The sequence below is a fragment of the Rissa tridactyla genome, chromosome 11 (genome assembly GCF_028500815.1).
Source record: "Rissa tridactyla isolate bRisTri1 chromosome 11, bRisTri1.patW.cur.20221130, whole genome shotgun sequence".
NCBI lineage: Eukaryota > Metazoa > Chordata > Aves > Charadriiformes > Laridae > Rissa > Rissa tridactyla.
In genome coordinates, this window is record NC_071476.1 from 8,299,142 (window position 1) to 8,318,283 (window position 19,142).

A 19,142-nucleotide genomic window follows, 5' to 3' on the forward strand; every position below is an offset into this window, starting at 1 on the left:
GGGTTTGAGTTTCATTTGTGTCCTGTGCTGTTTGGACACAGCTAGGTGGGATTTTGATGATCTCTGTGGGAATGAAGCTGGTTGTACATCGTGAATAAGCCCGTGGGACACGTTATGGTTTCTGTGAGCGTAAGGGTGGGGAGTCAGGTTGGGTCATCGGGCGGTAGAGCCCTGGGAACCACAGGACCACATCACTTGTGTCTGTCCCTTATATTATCCTTAATGCACTTGAAATAAATACAGAATGTTATGAATACGGAGCAGGAAATGAAAATAAAAGATTTCCTGGTACATAAAACAAGTTCACCACCGTAGTTGGGGGTGTCTTTTGTAGTGCCGTTTGGGCAGGAAGGGTATTAAGATGGTAACTATTTTTTTGAGATGTGAATGTAAACGGCTTTAACTCTTTTCTTTTGGAAGTGTCTAGTGCTGTGCTTTCTTCCCTCTTTCCTTTCTAATCCCAAAAAGTCTCTGAAGCTGGGGGTGGCTGTCGGGATACAGCAGGGCACCGAGGGAGATGCCCTGCGGTGACTCCATCCTCTCCACCATGGCCCAGATTTGGGCGTTTCAGCTGCAGCCAAGGCAGAAACAGGCAGTGTGTGGGTTTGCCATGGGAGAGGCAATCCTCATCCGAATTGAGAGATGGAAATCTGGGGAGCCCTGTCTTTAGGGGGTATCTCCATGGAGCCTGTTCAGGCAGACACGAGCTGAGGCTTTGCAGGATGGGACAGAAGTTCTGGCACCAACCGTGCAGTGCCGAGGCAGGCAGCTCCCCCGGGCCATCACTCCCTGTGTCCCAGCCTTTAAATCGTGCTAATTCCCTCTCGACAGAAGCTCAGTGTAGTGCTCTCGCAGATCAAAACATAGTGATTTGTCATTCGTGCTTTACCCGGGAATATCTGTCACTCTCGGTGCTGAAAATCTTCAGGAAAAACATGTTTTCATCCCCTTATTTCTGCAGTAAGAAGCTTCCCTCTGTACTTTAGTGACATATATAATGAAAAATCCCACTGCCGACGGTTCAGTGTGGGGATATTGTTATCTTGACAGGCCTCCAGCAGATCTACTCCAGAATTGGTACCCTGAACCGCAGAAAGGTTATTTGCGTTGTCAGCAGCAAAGCACTTCTAGTGCTTAGATGACTGTCCCATTCATCATCTATCATTATAGCGCTTAAGAGAAAAGAAAAAAAAAAAAAATCCCATGAAGAAATAGGAGAGGAATTCATCCCCGAAATTCAGCCTGTTGCATTGGTGAGCTTTTATTTATTCATTCTGTTTGTTGGTCTGCTGCATTTGCTCCTCATACGTGCATTTAAAGTAGAAATACAAATTGAATAGTTTCTGTTGTCTGGGCTCCGACGGGAAGAGGGCAGGAGGAGCGACGTTGGGTTTGTGTTGAAAACGGGAAGGTAGAGCAGATGTATTTGTGTTCTCCTCTCTGTGTTGGAGCCTCAAGAGCTGTCATGCTGCCGCTGCCTTGGTACGGGCAGGTCGAGGTCCACTAAAAGGTGTAGCCGGGTTGAATGTTGTCGTCAGTGGACGAGTTGGTGCAGTAGGAAACGAGAGTCCTTGTTTGCAACATTCATCACACGGGAAGAATTTACATAGGCAGGACGTTCTGTCATTAAGCGGCAAATTTTGACTATCCATCACGGGAGGCTCTCTTGATTTCTGGGGTGGCAGATGTTGTGCAGGATGATTATAGTAACAAAAATCCAACTCTTATTTTGCAAACCTTCACGAGTACTGCAGTGGAGTGGTTTTGACCTCATCAAATTCTGGAGGAGTAGGTGGACATTAGTATTGTAAATGTTTCCATTTAATCTGTTGTTGCTGGACCAATTTAAGAGTTTTCTGTGAAGGTTTAGTCCTTTTAATTTTTTTTTTTTTACATTAGAAGTACCTTCTCCCTCCTTGAACGTGTTTTCCTCTTTAGAAGTTAACATTTTATAATTACGGTAATGCCCGTTAGGGTGAACATTACAATCTACTAATGAGGTGCCTGAGAGGTCTCCTAATGACATCTGAACAACAGTCACAGCACGTCGTTATTAGACCATTACATACATCCTTAACAATAATAAATGCTCCTGCTTACTGTAATGCTGTTGTCCTTTAGTGCTTCACAAGAAGATCTTGGAGACTTCACAGTTCATGTGCAAGGTGGGGAAGTGCCTAAAATGGGCTGTTGTTTTGCAGCGGGTTTCGCTGAATGTCTTTGGTTGTGAGGATGCGGAAGGACACACGGTCTGGGGAGAATTCTGGGGTTTTCTTATTGCAGTTGGATTGAAAATGTCAGGAGAACTCATTGCCAGCCTGTGCGTGTACCCTCTGCTCTCCCTGTCTGCAGGGGCAGTTGTAAACATCACACACCTTCTGAGTGGGGATGTTACTGAGAGAAACAGGGTGACCGTAGACAGTGGCTGGCTCAGAATTGCTTAAACGGTTCCTGTGGTAGAGGATGAAGCTGTCCCAGGGCAGAGCCTGCGGTCACGGGATAGAAGCAAGAGGGCCCCTAAGGCGGCAGCAGGGAAAACCTGTTTACACAAATACCCAAGAAAAAAATGTAAAGTTCTTGACTCCATCCATCACCAAGGATGGCATGCAGTAGCCTTTATCGTACACATTGCTGGCCACATTTCCCCTGCGTACTTCATGGTACTGGTAAGAAACGAGACAGTAGGAGGCACAGTACCTTTAGCAGGGAGTCGGATTCACGGGAATCCCTAGTACAGAGTGATGGCGAAGTGCTCCTTCTGACAGTAGAAGCCAGTGAATTGTTTGGAAAAGTAAGTTTTCAGAGCACAATAGGATCAGTAAAATTTACATTAGTGCCAGAGGGCTTTAATGTTTATTAAAGCTTTGAAATAATGCATTTGCTATCTAGAAGTATTTGATATATGTGCCAGTCAGCCATAAAAAAGTGAGCATTGGTTATTTCCTGGAAGAATCCAGACAATTTTGCTTTCTCTAATAGGAATAAGGTAGAGGATTGTAAAATGTCAAACGGCAGATTGCGTAGCATCATCAGCGGAAGCAGGCATAAGGAGAAAACGTACCGTTTATCTAACAAAAGCCTGTTTGGTTTGGTTAATTTAAATTGCAGGATGTCTGGGTTAAAGTTGTGATGAGGTTTTCCATATAGAAATGAAGATCGCAAATAGGCTACGGTGAAAAGGTAGCCAGGGCTTGCTGGGCACCCAGGCCGATGGATCAAGACTCTTCCTCATGTAACTTCCGAAGTGAAGAGTGAGCTAAGCTGGTCATCACTGTTCAAAAATTAACCTCTTCCAGTTCAGGGTGACAAGTGGATGTGTCGTAGATTTTGTCTTCAGGTGTTTTAGCATTAATAAAGTAGCACAAAGGTTTGGCTTCAACATTAATAAGGCAGCACTCCCCAAATATTAACGGTCTGCCAGGTCTATTCCCTTCATTTAGAAATAGCAATCTCAGGTGCAAAAATTAAAATGAAAGCATAGTAACAGGTGTAAATTGATGTTTAGTGCATTGTAAAAAAATTTTATTGGCTTTAAAACAAGTCTTCCTCTTGTTTACCTGTTGATGTGTTTGTTTTGGTTTTTTCCCTTGCCTCTGGTCTCCAACTGTGTGCATCAAACCACGGATGGTAGCTCTTAACTTCTTGTCCATCTCCTGCTTTTGCTGCTTCTGTACTTGAAGCTGTAATCCTTCACTGACAACCACATCCGATGCTACTGTGTTTGCAGATAGAAGTGTCCCAGCAGATCTGTTGATCTGAGAATAAATATGTATTTATTCATATTGTTTGTGTTTTGGCAGCCCTTGGAGGTTCTAACGTCATGCTGGGAGCTCTCTGAAGGCAAGGCGAGAGCCTCATCTCAGAGCTTCTAAATGGACTGGCCAGACATGGGACAGGGAGAAGTTTGCATTAGTGCAGACTGCTCCCCAACCTCAATAAAATCCCCCTGCGCTCCTGCAGCTCCTCCCCATATATTCCTTTTGTCCATCACAGCAAAATCACACCATGCAGAGCCTTCCTACCATCGCTGGTGGTCCAAAGGGTTCACCCCATGGAAAGACACTTCTCTCACCCAACCATCCTTACAGCAAAAGCATGAGGAAATATGTAGAGTAGGTATAATCCAGTTAAATCTTTCTAAAAGCAGGGTTTTTTTAGTTGTACAACTTTGTACAGACTGAATATGGAGTTTCCTGAAGTGCCACATTGGACTGTGCAGCTCAGACAGGGAGCATCTGGGCTTTGGGAAGGACAATTTGACCCCAGACAGCAGAGATCGCACGGATGGAGATGTCAGTCCTGCACAGTAGGATTGGATTCATTTTGAAAGAGGGGAGTTTTAGATGAGATCTCAGGAAGAAATTGTTTGCTGTGAGGGTGGTGAGCCCCTGGCCCAGGTTGCCCAGAGAAACTGTGGCTGCCCCATCCCTGGAGGGGTTCAAGGCCAGGTTGGACAGGGCTTGGAGCAACCTGGTGTGGTGGGAGGTGTCCCTGCCCAGGGCCGGGGGTGGGAACTGGATGATCTTTAAGGTCCCTTCCAACCCAAACCATTCTAGGATTTGTTGAAGCAATGAAACAGAAATCAACGTCTGGATTTGTGCAGAACACCCCTGTTTTCAGGAGCTCTGCTCAGCCTTTGCTATCCAGAAGCGTGGCTTTTCATAGATAGGTATTTTTACCTTTTGTTGTTATTTCTTTGTTTTGGTTTTCGTATTGTAAAGTGTAATAACATGAAATATCCCTTGTGGACCAGGCTGAGCACAGCAAAGTCAGGCTCCCGTGGGAGGAAGAGCAGCGGTGTCTTTCCCGAGGACACTCTCTAGATGACGGTGACTCTCTGAGAAGTCACTTGTGTTCAGGAAGCAAACAGCTACCTCAACACCCTGTGACAAGTTTGCTAATGCACTTCGTTTCGTGTTGCTTGGCTATTTGCCTGCTCTCCAGCCCCTTTGTGGGAGCAGGAAAAGGAGCGTCCTGGGACTCCGGTTGCGCCTGGACCTGTGCGAGCCCAGCCGAGCGCCTTCCTGAGCTCCCTGTGAAATGCCACCACCAGATCTGCCCTCAGCATCTCAGAGAATTTGCTATTGGAGTCCTGCTGTCACCTCTCTGCACTTCAGATTCCCCAAGGCAGCTGGCAGCCACGCATAATTTGATCCTCTAAGTCCGTGCTCTTCCAAGGCATGTACAACATACCCACTTAATTATCCTCAGAAGCGCTGGCTGCTCTGCTCCCCATCTACGCCAGCCCTCGCCTTCCCGGCGCCGCTCCCCTGCCAAATCCAGCCCCTTGGACCCGACCTGCAGCTCCCTCCCCATCTGTGTGTGGGTCCCTCCTGGGGGCGCCATCCCCAGCACCCACCTTGCGTCTGACCAGACCCCTCTCTTGACTTATTTTCTTCTTTTTCTTAACCTTTACAAAAGCCTCAGTGTCTTCCCAGGCTGTTTCAATACAGTGTTTCTCCATAATTGAATCAATTCATTACGCTGCAGATTTGTTTTGGGTTGGGTTCTTAAGTAATTAGACATTCTTTAAGCTCATTTTGTTGTCACTGTTAAAAACAGCTGTGTGTGGCGCATTTTCCTCCCCTGCTCCCAACCCCCGCATCTGCAACTTAGGATGCAGCATCACTAATTTAGCTTAATAGCTTTTACGGAGAAAAACAATACATTCTGAAGACAAAATGTAATTTGCAGAGAGTACACAACGGACGTGTAGCGTTGGGTGTGTGAGTGTGCGTGTGTGTAAGATCATGCCTCCGTGTGGAGCGATAGATTTATAGCAGAGCGGGCTGCGTTGCAAATAAATTAATCGTTACACAAAGCCAGTTTTCTCTTTATGAATCGTGCATAATTCACTCGTGATTTCTATTACTACATTTGTGCTCAGCGAATAGTTTGGACAAGCGGTGTAGGGGTCAGTTGTGAATTGTTTGCCTTGACTGCGCAGCGTTCCTTCTTCCTCTGCCTTGATGTTCACGGCATTGTTTCTGGCTTCACGCTTTTAATTGTTTAACATAAAAATAACAGCTAATATTCGGCAGGCAGCAAATAATAAAAACAGCAGTAGGAATAGCTTTGTTTGCTTATGCTATCGCATAGAAAACTTTCCCAGCCCAGGCATTGCTGTTAGTTACATCTTCTTTATGCTAAATGGTGTTAGGGAACGCTGTCTGAGTGCGTCTTTGGGAGAGATGTCCTGGTGGGATGGAAGCAATTGTTCACCATAATCTTCTAGAAATCCCAGGCTTGGGAACGGGCTCGGGCTCTCTGTGGGAGTGTACCACGAAGTGTCTGATCCAGCTCAGGGGGTGGCCGTTGAATTGCAGTAGAGTCACCTGTTGCTGACCAGAAGCCAAAGGTTCTCGCAAATGTGGCCATGGTCGTTCTGGTGCCCACCGTGGGATGATAAAATTACCAGAAAAGAGAAAAAAAAACAGTCTTTCAGGACATGAGCTGCCTTAGTGAGAGCCACTCTATCCCACAGTCCATCGGAGAGGACAGGTAAGGTGTGAGCTGAGCCCAGCATCAACACAAACCTGGGAAGGTGACAGATGGGATATAAGACTTACAGTTTGATGTACCAGATAAATGCATAAAAAAATTCAGTAGATAGAAATTGAAGCTAAACAAGTTAAAAATAAAATACGTTTGCCCACTGAGAGTAAGTAATCATTTGAAAAACTCCTCTTATGTGCTTAAATCAGGGCTGGAAGCCTTCCTAGGAGGTGTGCTATAGAGCAAACAAATTATGGAGCTGCTGCTGGTAGAATCTTGTTGAATCCCATGCTTGTGTAGTGGAGGAGGTCAGAGTGCTCACATGATCCCTTCTGGCTTAAAAATCTGTAAATCTGTGGCGTACCACCCAGGCAGTGATAGGCACTTGATAAATTACATTTATCGCGTGCTTTCCCACCTGCAAGCTTCCTTCTGCCTCCCTCTCCAGGGCTGCTCCTACCCTCTCCTGCCTGGACCACTGCCCGCTCCCTCCCGGGAAGGATACAAATCTCGAACTTGCTCTCAGACTCGGTAAACCAAGCTGTAATTCTTGGGCTTCCTGCAAAAGGCTGGAAAACCATCCGTCTCTTTTCCTGTGCGTTTGGGGCTAAGGCGTGTGATTCATGCAGGTTTATGCAGTTTGGGAGGTAATTGTTTAAGGTAGGAATAGAGTTTTTGTTTATGGAACGGGGAATTTATATTCTGATGCTGTAAGTTTTTTAATATATTTTAAAAGCTCACGGAGTAATAGATGGGTGCTTTTTCTTTTAATAAAATGAAATATTGAAATAAATATACGCTGAGGCAAGTTTTAACTCTTACAGGTTGTAAATGTCTAGTGTTTAATAGTATCTACTTCATAGTATATATTCCGTTCCATTTCTGTGATATATTCGGTGAGCTCCCAGTTGCTGCTAAATTATATATGGATATCTGATAAATGTGCATCTTATTAACTGAAACATATCCCTGAGATAAGCAAGTTAGTTTGGGCTTTTATTGTTAATTGAATTTTTTCGGCAGTAGCAGCTGAAGGATTGCTAATGTTCCTGAATTTGCATGATGTTAAACATCTGCTCCTCTTTGCGGGAACTTTACCAGAGTTTCACTTAACTTGTAAATTCAAAACAGGAATAAAATAGGTACTCGGGCGTTTGAGGGGTTTAGCCGTGTGGAAAGTAGGCGGGCAGGTAGCGCTGCGATGGGAGCACCATGCAATTAGCCAATTTTGCCTAAATGTCACGTCTACAGCACGTGGCTTCCTCGGTGCATGGCGCCAGTGAAGATCCCCGTATTTGGTGGCGTTTGGAGGCGGCAGGATGCTCCTTGCGTGATTATCAGGTATCACAGGAACACCGCAGAGCCATTACCTGCAGGGTAATTGCTGCAACGCGCTGCCTGGCGTTTCACAGGAAGCCTTCTCCAAGCGATCAAAAGTCAAATGGTTGATACCCTGACTTCTCATACATTAAGATTTGGGTTAATTTTTCTCCACCCTAAATTGGTTTGCTCAGACCTACTACTTACAGCCTATAAAATGCAGAGCAGGGGAAGGTTCAAAACTCGCAGACGTCTCTAAATTGCCAGAGACGTCTGAATTTCACCAAGCTTTCTCCGTATTCTCTCTGTCGTACTGCAGCGAGCTGCTACGCTTCCTCAGAGGAGTCTGTTTATGCAACTTGTTGAGAAAAGCAGGTTTTTTCCTTCCTTTTTCCAACCACACAGGAAAAGTAGGAGGAAAGTCCATCAAATCTCTCCGTGCACGTGCAAAAAAAAAGAGCAATTAAAGGAAGAGGAAGATAGATAGAAAGAGACAGATAGAAAATTTGCGTGGAGGAATGGGGATTTGCAGTGAGACCCCTGAAGAACTGAAGTCATCTTTAATTTTCCTGTCCCTGTGTAAACCCGCTCTGTCAAGTCAAACGGGCCAGGAGGCCACGGATTATTGGTGTAAAGAGTTCACATCATCGTCTTGCCCAGACTCAGCAGCCTGATGTTTTGGGACCGCATTTTCGCAGTTTAGGCATGCCGGCACTTTCATTTTGTATGCATGAAAATGGGCTGTTGCTGATAGGCAATTTAGCCTTAAATGGCACAAGAATTAAGGAGCCACGCTCATAAATAAATTTGTATCCCGTAACATTTTAGTTTAGTCCTTTTCTGATGCTTCTAACAATACCCAGATAAAGCCTGAGTAAAGCATATGAAAAGGATGGGCTGTTTGAAAACAAAATCTTTCTCAAATCCTTTGATTTTGTCTAGAAATGTTATTTTTGGCAACCACATCTCTTTTGCCCTGTGGAAACGGATGAGAAAGCAAAGCTTAGTGCTTCCATCTCCTGGACTGAATTTTTTCCTGGAGCTAGAAAACTGCCATAGGAACAGCCGAAAATAGCCAGCACGGGCTAAGAGGAACTGTCGAATAAAATGACACCCCCGGTGCCTCCTGCCTTAGAAATGACACTCCTCAGCCTGCTCCAAACTGCTCTTTATTACCACATTTGGCGGTGGCAAAGGGTTTCCGTGAAAATTAGTGTCACTGGAGTTCCCCTTCGGTGGTGGTTTATTTGTGCTGGGTTGTTATTATGCTCCCCCGGGGTGGTCCTGCCGTTGCGGGTGGATTTCTGGCAGGTGATGGTGTGGGATGCAGGGAGCCAGGGATTACTGGGATTAGCAACAGATTTTCCAGGGCTGGAGCCCAGAGCTGAGAGCACGTGGGCTGCGCCCAGGGGAACCTCCTCCGGGGCTTTTGGAAGGCCACAAGAAGTTTGAATCTCGGTATATACCTTCTTGTGCGGATAATCACATTCTTTTGTACTTAGCCTGGATGCTAATGACCGCGCAGCTTTTGTCACGGATTTTACGAAGAGCTGCTGGTGCCACCAACCTGTTGTTGTGCCGAAAAATAGCTCAGTAACCAGCGGGGCTCAAATCCTCCAAAGACTTCTGTACGTGGGTAGGTTCCCACCTACTGTCAGGCTAGCTGTGCACCAAGGACTTCAACCTTGGTGCTCTATAGCTGTTATCAGATCATTTTTGATATTTATAGTACTGATATTTCTAGTAATCACTGCATCGTAAGGCACCTTGCACAATAATGTTTTACGGGGAGATTAGTTTACCCATCAAAGCAAGCTCTGCGCTTCCTCACTTTATTTTTATTTTATGTTAACTGCATTCCTTTGAAGGACGTTTATTCCCCAGACTTGCTGTTTCTCCGTTATCTGCTTTGACTCAGAAGCGGGCTGAAGATTGCTCGGGGATCCCACTGTAAAAACCTGCTCGAATTCACAGAAACCCAGAGTAAAATTCTTAAAGAGGGCAATTATTGAGGGAACTGGATTAATGATCTGTCATCACAATTTAGCCACATTCACCACTGACCTTTCACAGAGAGGATGCTCTTGATAAATGTAGTTCATTACCGAGTTCTGACATGAAAACAGAATGGCACTCTGTGTTTCTTGGCAGGCTGATCAATAATTTATCTGCCAAACCATGCAGAAGTGCTAAACAGGATGAATTACGTAGCCCCTGCAAAACAGAGCAAGAAACAGCATTGCTCGGCGTGAGCAGAGCATGTAAATGTGACGGTTGGTGGCCACACTTTAGCAATCAGACCTTAATACGCTGGATTTTTCTTTTACTTTTCTTCTGTCTTATTGTTTTTTCTTTGCCTGTCTGTTTGGGGTTTTTTTCATTCAAACAGTGCCAGGCTTCACTGGTTTTGAAAGTGCTGTAAACAGATAAAAAGGGCTTGTGTATTCAGAAATCTACCCCGGTGTGGAGGGGGAGAATCGTGGGATTCCCTGGCTGGGGGGTCGCAGTGCAGTTCCTCGCTTTCGGCTCCATCCTACGTCCCACGACCGTGGCTGCTACAGGAGTAGGGCTCGAGGATGGAGAGCCACTGTAGGCTGCTGCCGAAGGAGGTATTTAATGGTCTGTTTCTTTCTACCCCAAAAAAATTGCCAGAAATCCCTGTATTTTGAGCATGGCAAGTATATTGAAGTTTTATCCAAAGAGCACAGGAGGGAGCTGCACCTTGTGTGAGGTTTGTTTGAAAGTCACCAGCGTTTTTTTCTGAGGGCTACGAAGTGGGATGTAGGGCTCACGGGAGGGATAGAGCTCCCAGGGCGGATACGGGCTGATCTCTAGCAGCGGGATGGATGGGAACAAAGGTGTCTCTGCCCAGAGCATCCTACCACAGTACAAAAACCATGCAGCTTTTCCTGGGGAAGACTTGTGTTTGTTGTACAAAGCCTTGCTGTCAAATTAGGCTTGTGTTCAAAAAGTGGGACGGCCATTGGTAGAAGTGATGCAGAGTCTCTTGAAATGGGAAGGTGGCCTTTGAGTTATTTTATTATTTTTTAAATTCCTAAGCTGGAATCCGAAGATAGTGGCATTATGTCTTGTTATTAAAGTTCATGTGAAAAAAAAGCCTGTGTTAGATGATCAGCTTTTAGTTTTGATGTCAGATGCCTGTGGTATGCCCTTAGCTCTCCTCCTGGAATCAGCAGAATAAATCATACTGGGGTTATGGTTAAAGATGGAAAAGGAACGTGTGTGACTTTTTTTTTTTTTTCTAGCCAGCCCTCGTATAAAGTAGTGGAGAAATATGATCAAGTAAATGGAGAACTAGTTTAGGGCATGGAAGACAGAATAGCAGTTTTGGCTCATCCCAAATCTGTCTCTTCAGCTCTCTGTGTCTTGGTTCCCTTGGCTGTGTGGTGGGAATGGTGCCCTGAGCCCATCAGTAGCCGATACGGACAGGGGATCACAGAATCACAGAATCATAGGGTTGGAAGGGCCCTCTGGAGATCATCCAGTCCAACCCCCTGCCAGAGCAGGGTCACCCAGAGCAGGTGGCACAGGAACGCGTCCAGGTGGGTTTGGAATGTCTGCAGAGACGGAGACTCCCCCACCTCTGTGGGCAGCCTGCACCAGGGCTCTGCCACCCTCAAAGGAAAGAAGTTCCTCCTCATGTTGAGGTGGAACTTCCTGTGCTCAAGTTTGGATCAGCTGGCAGTAGTACAACACAGGCACGTAAAGCACACATGGTGGCATTTCTAGTGTTCAAAAACAGGGAAGGGAAGAAGTCCTTCGAAACCCATCTCAGAAGAGCGGTGGCGGTCACATCCCAGAGTGCAGGCTGGGACACCCTCCTCCAAGCAAGCCACCTCTGGAAATACGAAACTTGTCTGAGCTGGTCACAATTGCGAACAGAATCCAAGTCCCTGGGAAGCACTAACAAGGAAACCAAGCTGAGAGACATCCGTTAATGAGACCTACCAATGAGAGCAGCCTGAGATGAGATAAACTGCTAATGATGAGCTCGTGTTGCAAAGGAAACTGCTGGGGGCACTTAGCACAGCGGAGACAAGAATGGGGATAAGCGAGAGGGCATCCAGATGGTTTTTCTGTGATTCTTTTTGTTTAACAGCTATGGTTGTAATACCTGAAAGAACAGCAATCGTGCCAGAGGTAGCAGTGCTGCCGGAAGCCTAAAGAGACAGTATTTAGTAGATAAAGCTGGTGGATCCCAGGCACAATGTAAGAAGATTATGAGTGTCATCGACAGCAGGAGAGGGGCAGGTGGGAAGGAGAGAAAATACAGAGCTGCCTTTTGCAAGACCTATACAACCAGCTCCGAGGACTGTTAGCAGTCTCCATAGGGAAGACGGGTTAAAAGATGAAATAATAATGCCTAGTAAAGGAGGGGAAGGATCTTTCCTACAGGAGAGCCTAGCTGTCCTTGGCATTGCCTTGCCAAACAATTCAAGTTGCCTGAATGTGTCTCCTCCTTTCCTGGGTGGAGAGGAGGAGGAGGTGATGTCTTTTATAGGGTGCCTCCAGCATCTATGTCTGGTCACTGTAGAGCCTTAGAGTCCCAAAATGAGCACACCTACCCTGGGCTGTCTTGCAGCCCAGATGAGTGTGTACTTTTTTTGAAAAGAGCAGTTCTGGGGTGGCTTTGTTTTCAGAGTGTGGAAAAATCTCGGGGGGTTATAATATAGTGAGAGGAAATCGCCATCTCCCGGCTCGCACCGTGCAACACGGTCGAGAGCCTGGGCACATCACCAGTGGGTGACCTGGTCAGGTCCCACACGGGCAGGAATAGAGATGCAATGTTTGGATTCAAACATCTGCTCCTTGCACATACCGCTTATATTTTGCTGTTACACACGATTCATGCTAGAAATTCTGTTTAATCATGCAGTTCTGCTCAGTTTTGGCTGAGGCTCCAGTGTTCAACCAACTATCCTACCCAGGTAATCCTCCAAGCAGGTGCATGGCATCACACTGGTGCCAGAGTGCTGTTAGCCAGGGAAGTTCTCAATATAAGCTTAATAAAGTGAGAAGGGCTGTTAGATGAGGGGGCTTCAGAAGCTCTAAGGTCCTTTTCCAATTCTGCCTTTTGTGGTCAGAAAGAGGGTTAAGGTGGAGGTGAGTCAGGAGGCCACCAAGGGAGGAAGGCTGGGAAAGCACTGCCCTAGGCAAAAGTTAGGGGATATCTGCAAAAAACACCCAACTGCAGAAAATAAAAGGTCTGGAGGCCGCAAAGGAAGAGCTGCTTTGGCATAAGCTTCTGGCAACAGCTGACAGGAGGAAGTGAGAAATAAAACGGGGTAAAGGGAGCTGTCAGGGTGAGCGGATCTGCCGGCTGTGATGCACACGTAGATCCCGGCATGGGGTGGTCCCCGCTGTAGGAGGACCACATAAGTGGGACAGGCCACCCGGGTATCACCATTTGGCTTCCCTGGAGCTGTGCTTGTGCTCACAAATGGAAACCACGTAGCAGAAACGGAGTTGGAAGCAAATTAAATAGGTTTCCCTGTCTTTATTAGCCTTAGACACTTCTCTGGGATTAAGATTTGACTGAAGAGAAAGGCAAACTCCAGCTCAGAAAAACTATTATTGCAGGAGCTAAAACGGTATTTACAACAGGATTGCAAAATTCCTTGATTACACTGGATACGGCGATCAATTTTTCTCTTAAATAAGCGCACGATTGGAAGAAATAAATTTCTTCAAACTGCCTTCACAATAGCCATCAAATGACAGGGTTGGAAAAAAAATGCCAAAAAAACCCAGAAATAGTAAACAAGACTAATAGTCACCGAGTAGCCTCGTTTTTTCCTTAAAATGAGACTGTTCCCGTGTGGGACCAAGAGCTCTTTGGAGGTTGTTTAGAGAGAAGGAAAATTTTTGCAGCTGCTCAGTATCCCTGAGCAGTGAGAAGCTCTCGAAACCAGAAGGGTCTGAGTTGAGGGTGGAAAATAAGCCTTGCCTTGCACTTATTGCTCAGGTAGCAGTAGGGCACTGACCTGCCCAGTGAAGTCTGTCCTCTCTCACCTTCTCAAGTCATGGTGCTTTTGAAGTTGTGAGCACAAAATATGTAGGGTGGAAAAAAATATCATGACAGTAGATGGGTTTGCTATCGGAGAAATGCCTCCTGCCTGGAATTTTAATTGGGTTTTGGTTGGAGTGGGACCAAAGGACCGAAAATGGTGCAGCTCAGCAAGAAAAGGACAGGGACACTAGTTGTCAGGATGCCAGAGTCTTCTGTTATTTTTCAGAGGAGTCACGTTTGGAGTCTTTGGGGAGCAGATCTACAAGACTATTGTCCCTTAAACCGAGGTGAGACCAGGTTCCCTCAGATTTAATCCAACAGGGTCAGTGATGGGACGTAAAATAATAAAGTTGTTTTAAAACCATCATTATAGAGAATAAGGGCATCTACATTGTAGAGAAAATACATTACAGGGAAAAGAGCATCTAATGGGAAGAGTGGAATGTGCCGGTGCTGTTGGTGGGTGATGGTTGATGCCCACACAGCGTGGGACAGCTGGAGCCTGAGGGTGCACCAGGGTCCGCTCCAAGGCAGAGTCAGCCAGGTTCCGGCAAGGCACCAGGCACTTCGGTCTACACTAATGCAAACGGATTTGCACAAAAAAGACAGTTGCCATTCTTCATTCCGCCAAGCTCTGCCAGACAGCAGTTGACCAGAAAAGGGCCGTAACATCTTATACCACTTTGGGCATGCGGATGTTTCTCCACTAAGAGGATGCCCTTAAATCAGGGCAAGGCGTTCCCTGGGGAAGAGCCAGGGAAGAGCTGGCTGCTGCGAGCATAGCAGGAGCTCTGAGGGTCGTGAAGGTTTAATCTGATTCCTCCAGCCAAACCGTCATCACTTCAGAGCTAGTGGCTTGAGAGCTCTTCTGTGATAATAACCTTTTTTCTTTTCCTGGTCAGGGGCTGAGGAAAGCATTTGTGTCGGTCTGCAGTGGGGTGATGGGTGCAGGCACCAGCAGCACCCAAGCTGCAGGGGCTCCCCGCAGCCCTGCGCCCCTCGCTGTCCTCCCTCTCACCGCCGTGGGCTGCCTTTAAGGATTCCTTAAGATCAGCCCCGTGTTTGGCACAGGGCGACACTCTGGGGTGCCGTTTATTTATGTTCGTGGCACTTTCTAAACATCAGCTTCCCCAGGTTTGTTTTTGACTTTATAATCACAGGATAGATGACTTTTATTTTATCTTTACGAAAACTTAGAGCCAGTTTAATATGGGTGGGGATTACCAAGAGGAGCGTGAAAGTCTGTAACTGAGGCCCTTTAATCTGGATGGGAACATGCTGGAGAGAATCCTTGACAGCAGGATTTAGAAAAACTGCCAGCTATTACAAAAGGTAACGACTCCAGGAGCTCCTCAAGCACAGAGCTGGGTGGTGCCGTGTATGCAGACAGCCTGTCTCTGGGCCTTATTTCCCCCTTCAGGAGCTCAGGCCTTTAAAAATAAGATCCAGGCGAATGCACATGGTCCAGTAATGCGGTCTTATCTTTTAGGTGACACCTGTACAATGGCAGACTACAACCGGCTTAAAAGCATCCTCCTGGACCTGCAGGCTCATCGGAGGAGCCTGCCGAGCGGCCCGGCCGAGGACAGAGCATCCCAGAAGCGCCTCTTAGTTGAAGATATGTTTAAGCACTTGGATATAAACGGTGATGGGCATCTCAGCAGCTCTGAACTGGCTCAGGTGGGTTTATTGTTCAATGAAAATGGAATTAGGAAGCGGGTTGCGTTTTTTCATTCGAAGTGCAAATTGAATGTAAGGCAGCAGCAGCCTTGTGAGAACAGTTGTTTGTCCGGCCGGCAGCAGGTAGAGGAGGAAAATCTGCCGCTGCACGTGAGTCTCTCTCTGCAGCTCTGGGGAGACGGTGTTGTCTCAAATATTTGAAGCTCCTCCAGAAATAAAAAACCATGGCAGCTTTCCAGCCCCATCCTTGCCCCTGAAAACAGATACTAATCCTCACTGCTAACTGTCATCTTCTGAAGTATTTCCAGCTAGCCAGCTTGGGGAGAATTAATTTGGATTTTTAGGTGTATGTAAGTTAGGCAGAAATCCCTTAATTCTTCCTCCTTGCCTTCTGGACCGTGCATTAACATATAGGAACATGACAGCAAAGTTGGAATATTTTTTTAAGAGATTTATTTTCCAAAAATCCCTAAGCAGATACTGAAATGTTGATTAGCAGAACCTAGTAACGATAGAAAAGGTGAGAGCTTGAAAAAAACTGTTATTTCTAATTGTGGGCATGCTGTGCTGTTGGAATTTGTCCCATGGGTAATGTGAACGGAACATGCAGCCCCGGCGCTCGAGCCGATTGCTCTGGGTCCTGAACCTGCTCTTTGCTCATGCAGACCTGAGAAAATAGCGCTGTAAATAGGAGAAATCGCATTATGCCAGGGGTGGGAAAATGTTGTCTTTTCCATTTCATCATGTCATCCGTGAGAAGGATTAGAGGCAAACCCCTTTTAAGAGCCTTTTGGAAGCCAGTACCTGCCTGGGAACTGTTCCGCTTTCCAAAGCTGGCGCTTCACCCTTTGCTCGGCAGGAGCATCGCGTCTGCGCTCCCGCATCCCAGCGAACACGACGTGCGGTGCTGTTCCCGCCTGGAAATGTAAACTGGGAGCAAGATGGGGGACAGACAGGAGCTTGCTCCCCTCTAGCTCCCTCCCGTATCAGACAGTTTGCGCTGAATTTTAATCCTCAGGCTGTTGACACGATGTGTGATCCTTTCTGCACAATGCAAAGTGTCAGCGTAAATCCCCTTAGATCCCAGAGCTATGAATATATACAATACTTCATCTAAATGCGATGATTTTTTTTAATATAAAGACATGGTAGGTATGAGAAAACACTTTTATCTGAATTCAGAGCCACCTTTTGCATAGTGACATCTAAGTGTCTGTTCTGCTCTCCAATTTTTTCCACTTTTTACATGAAACTTATTCCGTCAGGATATTAAAACTCAAGTCGCATGGAAATAAAGGTTTGGCAGCCTGAAGGCCATTACCATTAGGAGGAAACAATGACCTGCATTTTAAAGGAGCAGGACTCGGTGCTTTAAGGTCTGCCGCAAAGTTACTGTGGGCTTCATTTGCAGATGTGCTTGGAGCCCAGGTCTCTCTCACAAGAGCAGCCATAGACCTTGGCTGCTGTGATTTTAATTCTTCTCTTCTCTCCGTTACCAAAATCGGTAAAAGTGCTTGCACATCTGGAGCCCGCTTCAATTTGATGGCCCAGGATAAGTTCAGCCCTCAGCTGGGAGCCCTCTCACCCAAACACCCTCTGCGAAGGCTTGCCACCAGCATTGCTGAGTTGACAGCGTGACCACCTCTCAAAAGACAAAATAATGCCAGTTAATACAGAATGTAGATAAGCCACGACTGTTTTTAAGCCTGAGCTGAATGGCACTGCTCCTGGGCCCCTTGGTGGGAGCGTGGCCGAAGTCCTGACCAGGCTGAGGACACGTCTGCAGGGCAGTTCTGCGGCTCTCACAGTGGCAGCATTCGCAGTTTTTGTGTCAATTCTTTATTTTTCTTGTTGGCTCTAACAACAAGGTGATTTTCATCTGCTCTTACATGACCAGTTTATTCACCCAGTTTTCAATGGATGTGGTTTTTTTTAGGTAACAAGCAATTTTTATTTCCCGTGTTATAGTCTTAACAGAAATTGTCTCACCTTGTTAGGTAGATCTGTGATTGATTTGTGTTGGCTCCTTAATTTGAAGCTTTCTGCAACTTTAAAATTCCCCCAGCGATGGGAGTTTCATTGCCCGTGGGTAGAGGCAGCTGAAATGAACGTGGTGCAGTGGGACCTCCTTCTCTCTGGCTGCTGGATGAGCTGCTGCTGTGCATTTTCTTTGTTTTATTTAAAAGAAAAATAGTCTCTTGAGCACTATAACCTTGTCTGCAAGGAAAACCACGAGGCAGGTAATGTGCACTGCTGCAGAAAAAAGTCATTTTTAAGACCTGAAGGGGGATCTTTAGGAGGCTCGTTGCAGAGGGATTCACTCCAAAGGAGAAACTGGAAGCAGACTCCCTCCGAAGAGGACAGTCCTGCATCAGGGCAGCACCCAGCACTGGGAGACGGCGAGGATCTTTGCCCATTTGTTTGTTCTCCACAACAGAATTGCTTTGAGCAAAAAGATGGCAGCGGATCACAGAATCATGGAATGGTTTGGGTTGGAAGGGACCTTAAAGCCCATCCAGTGCCACCCCCTGCCCTGGGCAGGGACACCTCCCACCACACCAGGTTGCTCCAAGCCCCGTCCAACCTGGCCTTGAACCCCTCCAGGGATGGGGCAGCCACAGCTCCTCTGGGCGACCTGGGCCAGGGGCTCACCACCCTCACAGCAAAGATTTTCTTCCTGAGATCTCATTTAGATCTCCCTTCTTTCCATCCCGCTCTGTTCAGAGCTGCTTTGCTTCCTGGCTGCTGCCAGACCCTATCCAATAGTTTCCCTCCGGACCCAGCAGTGTGAAATGCTCGTGTAGGTTTGCAGCCGTGGGTGCGCAGGGCTATTAGCAAGGGTGGTAATTGGAATGTTATTTCCATTTAAAACTTTAATGTATTTTAAAGTCAGATTCATAAATCTCCTGAATTTGTTGCAGCTGAAGTGTTTTGTGTTGTTTTGGTTTTTTTTTCTGACGTTAAATCAAAAGGACTAGTAAAAACTTGTCAGTCTTATGAAAAGTTAATCAATTTTCAATACAAAGGTAGACAAAGGGAAATTTCCATCTTTAGAAGATTGATCTTGGAAGTTATGGTTGATCTCACTTTTATTGAACATTTTTACTTGCTAGGTGAAGGGTCATTTTTTTAGCATTATTGCTTTAAATTGCTTCAATATAATGGGCCAAGACTGGAATAGTAAATAAAAGAGTCCCTGGACTGCAGCAAAAATCCTTCCTGCCCGGAAGATGCAACATTTCAGCAGTTTTCTTCCTGTTCTACAATAAATTCAGAGAACCCAACATTTTCATCATGCTTAGGTCTGAGTTTGGCAATTTGCTGAGTTGGATGTACGGCTTCTAAAGCTCTCTTCATTTTTAATGTAGAATGTGTGAAATGTTTAGAATACATAAGAAACAGACTGTCAGGGGCTGGAAAAACACATCAGTGTTGAATACAGCATCCACTCTTGCCCATTCTAGTCCTAAAAGCAAGGAATACAATTTTGTCCTTACCTCCAGAGGAGAGAGGAAAAACAGACTTTCCTTTTTCCCTGTGGAACATTTATTTTTCAATACATTTGCAAAGTGAAAATGCATTTATGTGCTGCTGCTGAAGGAAGAGGCTCCTCACC

General features: G+C 46.1%; 1 protein-coding gene across 4 annotated transcripts in view; it reads left to right on the plus strand.

Annotated features, from left to right (window-relative positions):
* Positions 1 to 19,142, plus strand: part of FSTL4 (follistatin like 4) — a 239,883-nt gene that overhangs the window by 111,911 nt on the left and 108,830 nt on the right. For 3 of the 4 annotated variants that reach the window (XM_054217862.1, XM_054217863.1, XM_054217864.1), the window contains one exon: positions 15,336 to 15,526. In XM_054217862.1, coding sequence (XP_054073837.1) covers positions 15,336 to 15,526 — 191 coding nt within the window. Of the gene's footprint in view, positions 1 to 15,073; positions 15,179 to 15,335; positions 15,527 to 19,142 lie in introns of those variants that run through there. The other variant, XM_054217865.1, reaches the window with a different exon arrangement.